Source organism: Lepisma saccharinum, chromosome 6 (assembly GCF_977018435.1).
Source record: "Lepisma saccharinum chromosome 6, izLepSacc3.1, whole genome shotgun sequence".
In the NCBI taxonomy this organism is placed as follows: domain Eukaryota; kingdom Metazoa; phylum Arthropoda; class Insecta; order Zygentoma; family Lepismatidae; genus Lepisma; species Lepisma saccharinum.
This window is the reverse complement of record NC_139234.1, coordinates 29,805,739-29,819,799: the sequence shown is the minus strand read 5'-3', so window position 1 is coordinate 29,819,799 and position 14,061 is coordinate 29,805,739. Positions and strand designations below refer to the sequence as shown.

General features: G+C 39.4%; 1 protein-coding gene across 2 annotated transcripts in view; it reads left to right on the top strand.

Annotated features, from left to right (window-relative positions):
* Positions 1-44: 44 nt before the first annotated feature.
* The window catches only part of cass (apoptosis inhibitor cassowary), a 31,296-nt gene continuing 17,279 nt past the window's right edge, over positions 45-14,061 (top strand). For both annotated transcript variants that reach the window (XM_083123706.1, XM_083123705.1), the window contains exons 1-2: positions 45-301; positions 12,462-12,623. In XM_083123706.1, the coding sequence (XP_082979832.1) occupies positions 227-301; positions 12,462-12,623 (237 nt within the window). In that variant the 5' untranslated portion in view covers positions 45-226. The remainder of the gene's footprint in view (positions 302-12,461; positions 12,624-14,061) is intronic.

Here is a 14,061-nt window from a genome sequence, read left to right as displayed (position 1 = left end):
AAAGCACTGGAATCCCTCAGCAGGCTCACCCGTGTGCCCGGGACCGAGCAGAAGGAAGCGGAAAAGGAAGAAAAATGACATTATCACTGACACTATCATTCCTGATGCTGAAGCGTTTCGTCGAAAATCGTGGGCGCGAGTTAGTTTGCTAAACTTTTAAGTGTTATATGTGTAAATTAGAAGAGTAGCCGTAGGTTGATTCTGGTAACATTTCACAGTATTTAAAATGAGCACCGACAGTATTGAGAAACTTTACAAGAATTTCGGCGTGTTGGCTGACGCGAAAGAGAAAATAAATCAGGTAAGTTCCGTATACCACTCACTCGGTACTGTTTGTACATCACGTTAAATAAGTGTATTGCGTTTTAGATCCTTTTCTAATATTTCGATCCTATTACTCATTAGGAAGTAAGCGTGGTGATGGTTTACGCATATAATTAATGAAAATTAACTTGGCAATCCACTATTAAATGTTCACTAGTACGACCGGAACTACGATGTCGTTTACAATTCCATTACATGAAGTTCCTTTAATTTTTGGGCGTTAAGTTTAAAATATGTACCGGGGTAGCTGTTCCGAATGCTTAATAACTTTTCGCAAGTTTTAGAATTATTAGGAAGTATGGAGAATCTAATTAGTACAGTTAAAACGTTCACCAAGTATTATTTCCCGGAGAAAATATAACTTGGAAAGTAGCTAACTGGAACGCCTCTAGCAACCGTTCTTGGTTTCCGGTCGTCTCGTACTCCGAATTTTTGACGGATTTTCATGCGAAGTTAGAAGAGGGATTCGTACTGAGACCAGATGTTACTTGATCAGGGGAGTTGGAAGTATTTATGGGGTACTTATGCTTTATCGCCCGAACACCTCTCGCTCGTTTATTTCGTTAATTTTAGCATTGATACTGCATTGCGGAAGATTCTTTAAGGTGAAGTTATGCCTTTTTCCATAAAATAGTGTCAACTTTTCATATTACGAATCATTATTTTCTTCCTTGTTCCACTTGGGTAACAGACAATATGGCGTGCACTCGTCATGGATCATCGCGTGTCGTGCTTGTGTTTCACGATAGCCCCCAAAACCATTCTTGATAGCCCCACGGACCATTTCTGGCAAGGTTAGGTTAGGTAAGCATAGTTAAAAAAAAATTCTCGTAAAAGAAAAGGCGAGACTACGTGGCTTTCGACGCTCACGCCATTTGCAGGTACATAATGGAAACAACGGCATTATGTTGTCGCTTTACAGAAAATGCAATTTCCTTACATAGAAAGTGATTATTTCTTGTTCTGCAGCATTCTGTGGTGAAGTTTTCAGTTTCCGCGAAAGAAAATACCTTGGTAGAGCTTCTACAATGCTACAGAGGTAAACATTTACTATCCTTTGGACACCTCTAATTTTTTCGTTTCGTCAATTTTTGTCATTCGTACTTACGTATCTGCTTCGCGGAACATTCCTGAAGGTGTATCAACGTTTTTTTGATGAAATTAATTGCAATTTTTCACATTACCAGTACGTCTTTTCGCTTGCCTGAGACACAATATGGCGAGTACACCTTCCTACATAATCGCGCGTCGTGTTTGTCTTTAGTCAAATTTTTGACATTCATACTTATGTATGTGCTTTGCGGAACATTCCTGAAGGTGTATTGACGTTGTTTTGATGAAAGTAAGAGCAATTTTTTCACATTCAGTAATTCTTTCTCCTAGCCTTTCCGCTTGCCTCACACACAATATGGCGCGTACACCTTCCTACATAATGACGCGTCGGTCTTGTCTTTTTTCGATTTTCAATTGTTATGCAGTGTTTCAACATTCGGTACCCAAGAAATGCCTGTGAACAAAGTTCATCAGATCTATTTCTTTTTCATTTTTTTTCGCGTTGTTTTACGAAGAAAATTGTAATCTTTTGTGGCGCTATTCGTGAATGGTTTTTGGGGCTATCCGTCGTGGAATAAGTGGGAAACATCTAGAAATTGCAAAATAAGCTAAACTAAGACGTTAGTTTTCGGAATGGAAACTGTTGATTTTCGCGATTTTTTTGTTTCACAACCAAATATATATATTCCTGATATTACCACGACACCAAATTTTAACTGTTTGCCTAACCTAACTGAACTAACCTAACCACGTGCCAATGGTTCGTGGGGCTAGCGTCAATGGTTCGCAATTATTTCCAATTTCTAGATCCTGATACAGTAAAAATTTACTATCCTTCGGACACCTCTATTTTTTCGTTTTGTCAATTTTTGACATTCGTACTTACGTATCTGCTTCGCGGAACATTCCTGAAGGTGTATCAATGTTGTTTTGATGAAATTAATTGCAATTTTTCACATTACCAGTATGTCTTTCTGATAGGCCTTTTTGCTTGCCTGAGATGAACTAACCTAACCACGTGCCAATGGTTCGTGGGGCTAGCGCCAATGGTTCGCAATTATTTCCAATTTCTAGATCCTGATACTAACACGACACCAAATTTTAACTATGTTTCCTAACCTAACAGAACTAACCTATCCACGTGCCAATGGTTCGTGGGGCTAGCTATTCTCCGTCGGAGAATTAATTTTCAACGAACAACATGAATTTCAGCTATGAAACATTCCCACATCACACAAAACACCTACCCGATGTTCGACAATGCTACAGGAACTTATTACGGTAAGTAGTTTCTTCTGTAAAAATAAATAAATGTGTCCAAAGGATAGTAAACAAGTACCCCTGATACACTATGACACCAAATTTTAACTATGTTTGCCTAACCTAACCGAACTAACCTATCCACGTGCCAATGGTTCGTGGGGCTAGTGACACGCCATCCTTCTAACTCTCGTTGCAAAAGCAGACAGTTTGAAACACTGGATACCCAATGAACATGAACAAAACATAATCACGACGCATCATGTTGCAGTCACGACATGTGATGGTGTACGAAGGTGTACGCACCAAACGCGATTCTCCGTCGGAGAGTTCATTTTCAACGAACAACATGAATTTCAGCTATGAAACATTCCCACATCACACAAAACACCTTCCCGATGTTCAACAATGCTACAGGAACTTATTACGGTAAGTAGTTTCTTGTGTAAAAATAAATAAATGTATCCGAAGGATAGTAAACTAGTAACAAATTTTTTTCACAAGGAAATATTTATATATTCCTGATAGTACGACGACACCAAATTTTAACTATGTTTGCCTAACCTAACCGAAACTCACCTAACCACACGTCAATGGTTCGTAAGGCTAGCATCAATGGTTCGCAATTATTTTGCAATTTCTAGATCCTGATACTACCATGTCACGAACTTTTAACTATGTTTGCCTAACCTAACCACACGTCGATTGTTCGTGGGGCTAGCGCCAATGGTTCGCAATTATTTTGCAATTTCTAGACATTTCCGACAAATTTTAACTTCAGATTCATCATTAGCAGGCCTCAATTAGTAAGTATGCCAAATATGAAAAAAAAATCGGAGAGGGGTCCGGTCATCTTCAGTCATGCCCACGGGTGAAAATGTTGTTACGTGGCTGGACGGGTTGTGCTTGTCAGGCACCAAAAATTTTAATTAAATTAAAAACTTGGTAAAACTGTCAAAGCCATGAATCGGATTTCCTCAAATTTACAGGAGAAATTAACTGCGGAATTGAGTTTCTGTGTAATTTGGGAAGGTCGTAGAAGTGTTTTCTCGCATTTTTCAATGTATTTGGCCGCTAATTCATGTATTTTTCTGTAATAATGTACGTCCGATGCACGAAATCTGTTTTACTTGAACAACTGATAACGTAATCCCCGGTAGAGGAGAAGAAAGAAAGAGGGGAGGAATAGAGAGGGTGAGAAAAGTGTTTCCAAACACACTGTTTTTTCACTATATTGCCCAACCTAAAGCAACCTAACCTTATCGTGATGGTGCGTGGGGCTATCGTGGATGGTTTTTGGGGCTATGCGGGAATGGATTTTGGAGCTATTCGTGGATGGTCATACTATCCCGAATGGTTTTTGAGGCTATGCATGAATGGTTTTTGGGGCTATGCGGGAATGGTTTTCAGAGCTATGCGGGAATTTTTCTGTTAAGAAGGTTGAAACACTGCTTTTACCATTTGAAACACAATGCTAGTCAAGATTTGCCTGCCATTTTGAGTGTTCAGGAAGCGAGAAAAGAACTAACAATAATTACTCGATATGTCGACAATAGATAACAATTTTGTTAAAAAAAAGCGAAATCCCTTGTTAAACATTCTTTCGCAATGCAGAATAAGCAAGTACGAATGTCAACAATTACAGAATAAACGAGTTACAGCTGATTCCCGGCTTTGACAGTTTTACCAAAATCTTTTGTAAATAAAATAGCTATTTGTTTGAACAAATACGTGTATTATTAATTGATACATAATTATGGAAAATCATGATTTTTAAGTTCTTTGTTGATGTATATAAAATATGCTTGTTTTACCTAATGAATAATGCATACTACCATATTTTGCATCATAAAACTATGACTTTTAAGAAATAACATGATTATGCACAAGACATATTATGTCAAAACACCTATAACTTATATATTTCATCCTTTTTAACAGTGCTACTTACTTATTGCGGAACATTGTATAAGGTGTAATTATGAATTTCTTACGAAAATAATTCCATTTTTTCATATTACGAGTAATTATTGTTGTTCCTTTTTTTCGCTTGCGTGTCACTCAATATGGCTCGAGCGTTGTGGATCATCGTGCGTCGTGCTTGTGTTTTGTCGATTTGGAGGGCTCGACATTCTGAGGTTATCTGGGTCTTCCTCCAGTCACTCCCGATGGACCGTGGGGTGATACATTTGATGAACGCCGCTTACCACTTTCTAGGGCTTTCCTGCATTCTGTCATAAGGTCCAGATAAATGACGTTAATCAATTCGATCAGCTTAGGTTTTTGTAGCCTTGTTTAAAACTTTGTAAACAGTGATATGTTTTTGCGAGTATTGACACAGAATAGTTGATAGTTGTTGGTAGTGTAAACTTGAAAAGTTTCAGTAATTGCTAAATTAAGAGAAAGACTCTCAGTGATAAATCATAAGCAACAAAATCTAAAATTTCTAAAATTTGATACAGGAAAGTTTACTGATGAAAGAATTAAGAAAGATTACCAAATTAAACTGTCAAATAGATTTGATGTTTTGCAGGATTTAAATTATGATGAAAATATAATTGAAACAGACGTAAATAAGAATTGGGAGCACATACGTAATGCAATAGAATCAGCAGCTAAAGAAAGTATAGGATACCATAAACCAAGAAAAAGTAAGCCATGGTTTGATAATGAATGTCATAATCTAATAGAAATAAGAAATCAGGCTAGACTTAGGTGGTTAAATAACTATGATGATACAAATCTAAACAATTATAATAGAATAAAGTGAGAAGTTAACCGCACGTTTAGAAGTAAAAAAAGAGATTACTTGAAAAGCAAAATTAACGAAATTGAAAAAACAGCAAAAATAAAAATATCAGAGATTTATATAAAGGTGTAAATGAGTTTAGAAAGGGGTGGCAACCTAAAGTAAACTTGATAAAAGATAAAGACTGTGATTTTCTAGCTAACCCAAGCAATATTACAAATAGATGGAAGAACTACTTTAATGACCTTTTAAATGTCCATGTAGGAGATAAATCAGAAGTAAATGAAGTCCACACAGCAGAACCTTTAGTTCCAGAACCTAACTTGACTGAAGTTAAAGATGCTATTAAAAGGCTAAAGAATAACAAAGCACCTGGCATTGATTTAATACCAGCTGAGTTAATTAAATATGGTGGAAATTCATTAATATGTCAAATTCATAAATTAATTTCTTTAATATGGAATAAAGAAGAAATCCCTCAACAGTGGAAAGAATCCATAATTGTTCCTGTGTTTAAGAAAGGTGATAAAATGAACTGCAATAATTACCGTGGAATTTCTCTACTCTCAACAACATATAAAATATTATCTAACATTCTACAGATCAAATTTTTCACATCAGACAGACACTTGAAAAAAAGTGGGAATATAATCAAAATGTCCATCAGCTATTCATTGATTTCAAAAAACATATGATTCGGTCAAAAGAGATAAATTATATAATATATTAGTAGAGTTTGGAATACCTAAGAAGCTTGTTAGTATGATAAAAATATGCACCAGTGAAACAGAAAGTAAAATTCGTGTGGGTATTAATATGTCTGACAAATTTACAATTCATGATAAGTTTAAACAAGGAGATGCATTATCTCCATTGCTCTTTAATTTTGCCTTAGAATATGCTGTTAGGAAGGTAAAAGAAACTAAAGAAGGACTAAAATTAAATGGTGTGACTCAGTTGTTAGCATATGCAGATGATGTAGACTTACTGGGGGATGATGTGAATACAATTAAGAATAATGCTAAAATATTTTTCAAAACTGCTAAAGAGATAGGTTTGGAAGTTAACAAAGATAAAACTAAATATATGCTTACAGGCCGAAACCAAGTGTTAGGTAATAATCAAAATCTAATTATTGATAACAACTCGTTTGAACCAGTTTCCAAATTCAAATACTTAGGAGTAATATTAACAAATGAAAATTATATTAAAGAGGAAATAAAAAGTAGGCTTAATTCAGGAAATGCATGTTACTTCTCTCTTCATAAACTTTTGTCTTCTCGTTTAATATCTAAGAAACTAAAAGTTAAAATATACAAAAGAGTAATTTTGCCTGTAGTATTATATGGAGGTGAAACTTGGTCCCTTACATTGAAAGAGGAACATAAATTGAGAGTATTTGAAAATAAGATCCTTAGAAAAATCTTTGGACCTAAAAGGGATGAGGAGACAGGTGAGTGGAGAAGGTTACATAATTTGTATTCATGTCCAGATATTATTAGAATAATTAAATCATGAAGACTTAGGTGGGCAGGCCATGTGGCACGAATGGGAGAGGAAAGAGGAGTTTACAGGATTCTTGTTGGGAATCCTGATGGTAAGAGACCTGTAGGAAGGCAAGTTGAAGATGGAGGGACAACGTTGAGATGGATTTAAAGGAAATCGGTAGGGATGTAAAAGAATATATAGATCTTGCTCAAGATAGGGACAGATGGAAGGCCTGTGTTGCTGCAGCCATGAACCTTCGGGTTTAAGAAGGCTAGGGAGTTAGTTAATTAGTCAGCTATTAAATTTGCTTACTATTTTTGTCCTCTGAAACTCTAGACAAATAACAAGATAATCAGGGGCGGCGCCAGAAATTTTCGACCAGGTGGGCAGAAGCTGTAAATTTATAGATTAGGGTGGGCAGGTATAAATGTAAGACCATATTATATATATACAGGGTGATTCTAAAGGTAGGGTACAAACGAAAACCACAGATACATCCCATGAAATAGAGACGAAAGTGCACCTTCCACTTTGCCGAGAGATGCCTCCGTGAGGAGCTAGACAATGCCGAAAATGTGTGAAAATTAACTTCACACCTCTATACAGCCAGCACCAGTGAAGATAGAAAGGCTGAACAAAAGAAGTCAAAAGGAACAGCAAAGTCACCCATCCGAAAAACAGCAGGCAGCAGCTGCGCAACACATGTGCATGGGGTTCCACAAAGGTAATAGGAGTGTCCCGCAAGACAAGTGAAGGGAAAGGGTAGCAATCGACAATGGTAATGAAGAAATGAAGCATGAAGTAACAATTGCACAGCGGGAAAGAAACACCGTGACTGAAGCAGTGCAGTCGAGAAAAGTAGTGCGTGGTTGCAGAACCACGGAAGGACGACGTAGGACGAAGAAACACACCGAGAATGCCAGCAAAGTGGTCCGTGACACTCGACAGGCAAGAGACGCGTACATGGTTCGGGGCAGAAATGGTGGTGCTGGGGGTGCAGTGCATGGGGAGTCCCCAAACACAGTGGGGAGACACTGCAGCAAGAACAAAGCACGGTTCAACAAGAAAGGTACCTGCCAAGGAGACAACAAATGCAGGATGAGGGATGTCACACAGAGGTCATGCACCAGCAGGACAACCACAGCAACTACGGGCACAGGAGGTTTATTGCCAATGAAAGCTGCACATACAGATAGGACCACATACCCCGTACAGACGTTGTTACAAACGTCGTGATGGGGCCCAATCAGCCTCTTAGAAATGAAGCCAGAGGCACATCGCTGGGTGGGAAGGGGGCAAAAGGCTGCTGGAGTGTCGTATGGACCCCACCACTCCATCCGGTGGACGACACCAATGGATGAGGTCGGAAAGTGTCCAGTTCGATCACCAGGTCCACCGTCCCCAGATCTGACGCATCTGCTTGCTTCCGAGCCCAAACCAAACCGAACAACTCGAGTCCCTCCTCGGCCGCAGCCTTCTGCTCCGAAACCAACTGTGGCCTCACACCACCCACCGCAGCCGCTCACTGCCGCGTGGGTGTGAGACCGGGCCAAGCGAGTCTGGACAGACAAACTGCATGGGACAGCCGTGGAATGAAGCTACGTATGGATTTGCACGTCTGTTCAACTGCTGGGTCACTCCACATTGTTGTACACAAACACCACACGATCGTACGTAGTGCTCCCCTTCGGCTCGAGCAAGACGGATGAAGTACATGTTGTGGGTGAATTGGGCAAGAATGAAGAACCCTACATGTGTTCCACGATGACAAGCCCCCAGAGTACATGGCCCCACCTGACAGCAGTGGTCAGGTAGTGAAGAGCACAAGCACGGGTGCCTCGGGAACGTCAGCTGATTGTACCACAGCGCCGTGCAGACGTGTGGGCTGCAGGCGTCTGTTCTGTGTACACAGTGCCAGATTGGAAGAAGTGCAGCGTCAGGGAGCGTGTCAGTGAAAGAGCCGGTGTAGTGGTGGTGTGCTTGACGTACGACAGTTGAGAACGTTGTTTCAAAACTGTTGTGACCAGTGTGTGTGTGGGTGTGCCACCTGTGCACTGGAGTACTGTATTCCATAATAGGCACTGTCCTCACCGTACCATGGAACGCTACACATTTGTAGAACTGAGGGACATGCATTTTGTCTACGGCCTTCAGATGGCAGTGGTCGAGCAGCTGCATGCCTATACCGCGAACAGTATCCGGACACCCCGACAGCAGGTTGTTTTCGAACGTGCACCGTACCCTTGGTGAATCGGATGTGTTACGTGCAGGCCATCATGTCGGTCACCTAAGACATTGAGCATCGCGGCGGTCGAGGAGGACATACTTGCTCGCGTGGATGACACACCGTCCACTAGCACCCGTAGCATTGCACGTGCAGTTTGAGTATCACGGTCGACAGTGTGGCGTGTCCTTCATATCTGCTGTATCCCAATCATCCACAGCGAGTCCAAGCGTTGCTGGCTGGGGATTACCCACGACGTGTGGAATTCTGTCAACGACTGTTGCAGTTTTGATGATCTCCGTTTTTTGTGCCATGTGCTTTTCACGGACGAGGCATCATTCACCCGTGAGGCCATCTTCAACTGCCGAAACAGCCATGTGCGGGATTATGAAAATCCACATGCAGCAGTAGAGGTGCGCCATCAGACCCAGTTTGCAGTGAATATCTGGGCAGGTATCGTCTATGAACAGATTATTGGTCCATACCTGTTGCCACCACGTTTAAATGGCCACTTCTATCGCACCTTTCTTGCATCAGTCCTTCCAGAGCTGCTAGAAGATGTACCCCTCAATGTGTGACATCGCATGTGGTTTCAATTGGATGGAGCGCTGTACATTTTGATGGCACAGTGCAAACCCTTTTCCACCGTACCTACCCACAGCGCTGGATCGGCAGAGCGGGCCCCGTCTCCTGGCCCTCTACATCTCTCCCTGTTTCTCACTCTCTTTTTCTCGGGCCCGATTGTATAAAGCAGTTGATACTCAATTAGCCAATAAAATTGATCTGCAGTCACGCTGAAACTCTGATTTTGTGTTGTATAAAAGTTGAACTGAGATTAAGTCCATGCGATCTGCGGTCAAAGTTGACCCGTGATTTTTCTCCGATCAGCAGACCTTGACCGTAGTTCAGCTGTTGTAACATGGCTGAACTAACGAATATTTGCTTGTAAAATGTATTGCAAGTGAACGTATGTGGCAAGACTGGAGAATCAATTCATAAAATCCTGCTCCCATAATAATGATGCATGCACAGCGAGGTGAACAATGATAAATATTTCTTCCATTTTTCTTTCTTTCCATATATTGTGTGTCATTGTTATTTACTGTTTGAAATACCATGTATTTTTTTCTTGAAATTTGCCTTAAATGACTGCAAGAGCATATTGTAGCATTGTTTGATTTCACGATCAGAGAATGGTAACTTGAGAACAATCAAGTGTTGATTCATACAAACAGAAAATATGACTTGCGTTGGGATGAAGAGGGGGCCAGCTTCACTGACGTTAAAAATATTACAATTTCGTTTTAGCCAAGTGTCATCGCAATTCAATTTTGTCCGCAGAATGGAACAGAGCATGTAACTTTGGCTGTAGTGTATATATATCTACTGCTTTATGAACCGAGCACGTTGCATGTTAGTTGGTAAAGCTTTCTCTCCTACTGGTATATAAATAACACATCTTATTTTATTTCGAATATTATTTGCTTTGGGCATAATTTACATCCGAGAGGACAAACGCCATTGTTGTTTCAATATTCCTTTCCATTCGGGAAAATGCAAACACATTTTACATTTCACAAGTCACAACGTAGGTTATTCAATTAAGTGCAAGGAAAATTCCATGTACTACTTACAGGAACTAATGATCCCCCTGTAATATGTTATCGTGTAATCACAAAATAAATATAATAGACATCTCCTCACATGAACAGTAGCTCCAAATCAGAGTATAAGAAAGTTATATCTTTTTTGCATTAAAGAGAAATACAGATTTTTTAAAAAAAAATCCATTTATGAAAGCACATTTTCTCTCCTTCGCAACTGAGAACCGATAGTTGCTTTCGTTGTCAATGACAAATCATCCACGTGAAACTCACACAAGTAATAAATGCCCGTCTAGTATCTAATTTACGTGATTTTACTAAATTTGCAACATGTACGAATATTTAGTACGTCCTGCACCTCAGATTTATTCTTTATTCAAATATTAAATACATGCATTTTCCGAAACCAACTTTAAAATGTTTGCTGTTCAGGCACACTAGCGACATGTCTGGATTTGCCACGTTGCCAAACTTATTTCTTTGACCCAAGATCAGGATTTGATCTAAGATCGACAGTTAGCTTTATACAACATGATAGAAGCTTGAACTTAGTTCATTCCCGGATCGTAGGTCAGATCTGATCTCCAGTTAGTGATGTTTGTACAACCAGCCCTCGGTATCTCTTTCTCTCGGTTGCTGCCCCTCCCCGTCTGTCTCAGTCTCTGTATCTCTCTCTCTCTGTATCTCTCTCTCTCTCTCTCTCTCTCTCTCTCTCTCTCTCTCTCTCTCTCTCTCTCTCTCTCTCTCTCTCTCTCTCTCTCTCTCTCTCTCTCTCTCTCTCTCTCTGTCTATGTTTCTCCATACGTCTCTATATATGTCTGTATCTATCGCATTCTCCCTGTGTCTCTCTCGTACACTCTACGTCTGTTTCTGCATCTCCCACTATTCCTCTCTCTCTCTCTACCTACCTATCTATATATTATCTATCTATCTATCTCACACACACACACACACACACACACACACACTTATGCGAATGTGTGTAATCCTTTCATAAATTCTAATCATATTTCTCATCTGAATTCTCTCTATTCACTCCATTCTAGAAAAATTTGGCGAAGGGACTTGCTCGATGTTGTCACCTATTGAAAAAATGCTTGGCAGGTCTTGGTCCAGGCTTGTAACCATGATTTTATTTCGGGGGGGAGGGGCTCATAGAATTTCTCAGTGTATGTCAACTTATTGTACTAGATGTTTAATCCTGCTAAAGAAGTAAACTAAACTTCTTATAGGATAATATGTGACACTTTCTAATATCGACAGTATTCATAAGAAAAATGTGCACGAAGTCAAGTCAAGAATATACTTTTTCTTATTGAAGCTTTCATATATTCCTAATCACTTACATCATGAATTTGTTCTTGCCGTCCCTGGCAATACACCAGAATCAGTTCATCACTTTGTTTCACACTTGATTTATTCCTTAAATGACAGGAGCAATAGTTGTATCGCAGACAACAGTCTGCTGATTACTTGCTGGGTAACACCATATGGGACAACTATGCACAAAAGGTGAAGTAGTATGTACTCTGCAAACCTGTTCAATGTGCTTATAGGTAAGCATGAAGGTATATTCACATAGAAGAGACGTGTGTAGATAACATTGGAATTATGCAATTGGAACTTTGACTAAGTGGAAGGAAATCCATATTGTAGCCGCTAATGTCACACACTTATCTGAAAGATTCTATTCAGTTTTGGTAAATGCATCTATAGCCAGTAGCTATAGAAACTAATAAGATTGCTTTTTCTATTTCAGCATGAAAAGGAGTACATGGAAATTCTCACAGCAGTAAAAGGAACTGCAAAGGAAAAGAGGTTGGCATCTCAATTTATTGCAAGGTTTTTTAAACATTTCCCTAAACTTGCAGATCAAGCAATAGAAGCACAACTTGACCTTTGTGAAGATGACGACCTTTCAGTAAGTTGTTTTTGTTTTGTCCCAATATTAGCTTCTGGAAAATTGTCTGTATTGATTGATTTATTGTAATGATTAAATGTGCCCATCGTGCAGCGAGTCAAATGAAATTATTATGTTGATTGAAACTTATCTGGTGAAGATCAACTGATTTACCTGATGTCACTTGAACTGATGGCTGGAAAGCAACAAATACGAGATTCAGCTATTGCCATTTACTTCTGTTTCTCAGAGTACTGATCATCACTCATGATATGAAACAATCTCAAAGTCAGCCACACCTCATGTTGCCAATCCTAGTTTCTTCCCTTATGTGGTTTGTTAAATAGTCCTGTTAGAAGTGCCCCCCCCCCCATGAAGGACCTTCTACTTCCTTTATGTGCACAAACAGCAACAAGCAACTCTTGGCACTGTTTCCTGAAGTAAGGAGTGGGGGGATCTTGTTCTTACAACACTCACTGCAACTGACCTTGACGTTCGCCCTAGTCAACACCCACTTGACAAAGATTGGAAGAAAGGAATAGCATGCAAGGTCATCCACCAGAAGTTCTGGCTTTCAGTATATCACGGTACTTCAGATGTGAGGAAGAGTCTCACACAATGTCGTAACAAAAGCCCCGGCACTTAGACACAACTTTCCAAAATATAAACATTTATTGGCAAATCCAATCATAATGATGTGTATAGTTCAGATCTGAACATAATTATGCTTCAAAGTACTGACTTAATGAATGAGCAAAAGTGGATTAAGGATGTTTCACAATTTCCCTTTATCCTCAAGTTGCCTGACAACCTTGTTTCAAAACAATACCTTGTTAGGGTGCATGACCAGAGCACACACAAATTCCCCCTCTTGAAAGGAAAGTACAGTAATTAATACATAGATGCATGCAACAATTTAACGTGCAACCTTGGTGTATATTCATAGGACAAATGGTACTCTGAAATATTATGGATTACATTTATTCTAATAAACAAGGTACAATTCGGCCATCATTATGCAAGGTAGACTCATTTGTAATACTAAAAAAATAAAAATAAAACATCTATCTGTCCACGCAAGAAACAGCTGGTTTTGAGCTTTAAAAGTACCAACTTATTTATTTACACCAGTAGGAATATTTAGTAACAACACTCTGTTTCAACCTATGCTATATTCCTTGTTTCCAAAACAATAGAAATGTTAACCACATTGATCATATATTGCCACCATAATATAACATTAGACAGGATGCACAAACCCAATAAGCTTCTAATATGACGAGATGGTTTTGCAACTCGATCAAATCAACAAAAGTCAGTTTCTTTTGAGCGTAACTGCGATACCGGAGAAACACATCAGCTCATATTATCCCTACCAGGTACGAACATACCATATATGGGCATGTGACCTTGACTTAAGAATGAACTCAGAAATGCACTATTCCACGTATTAAAGCTG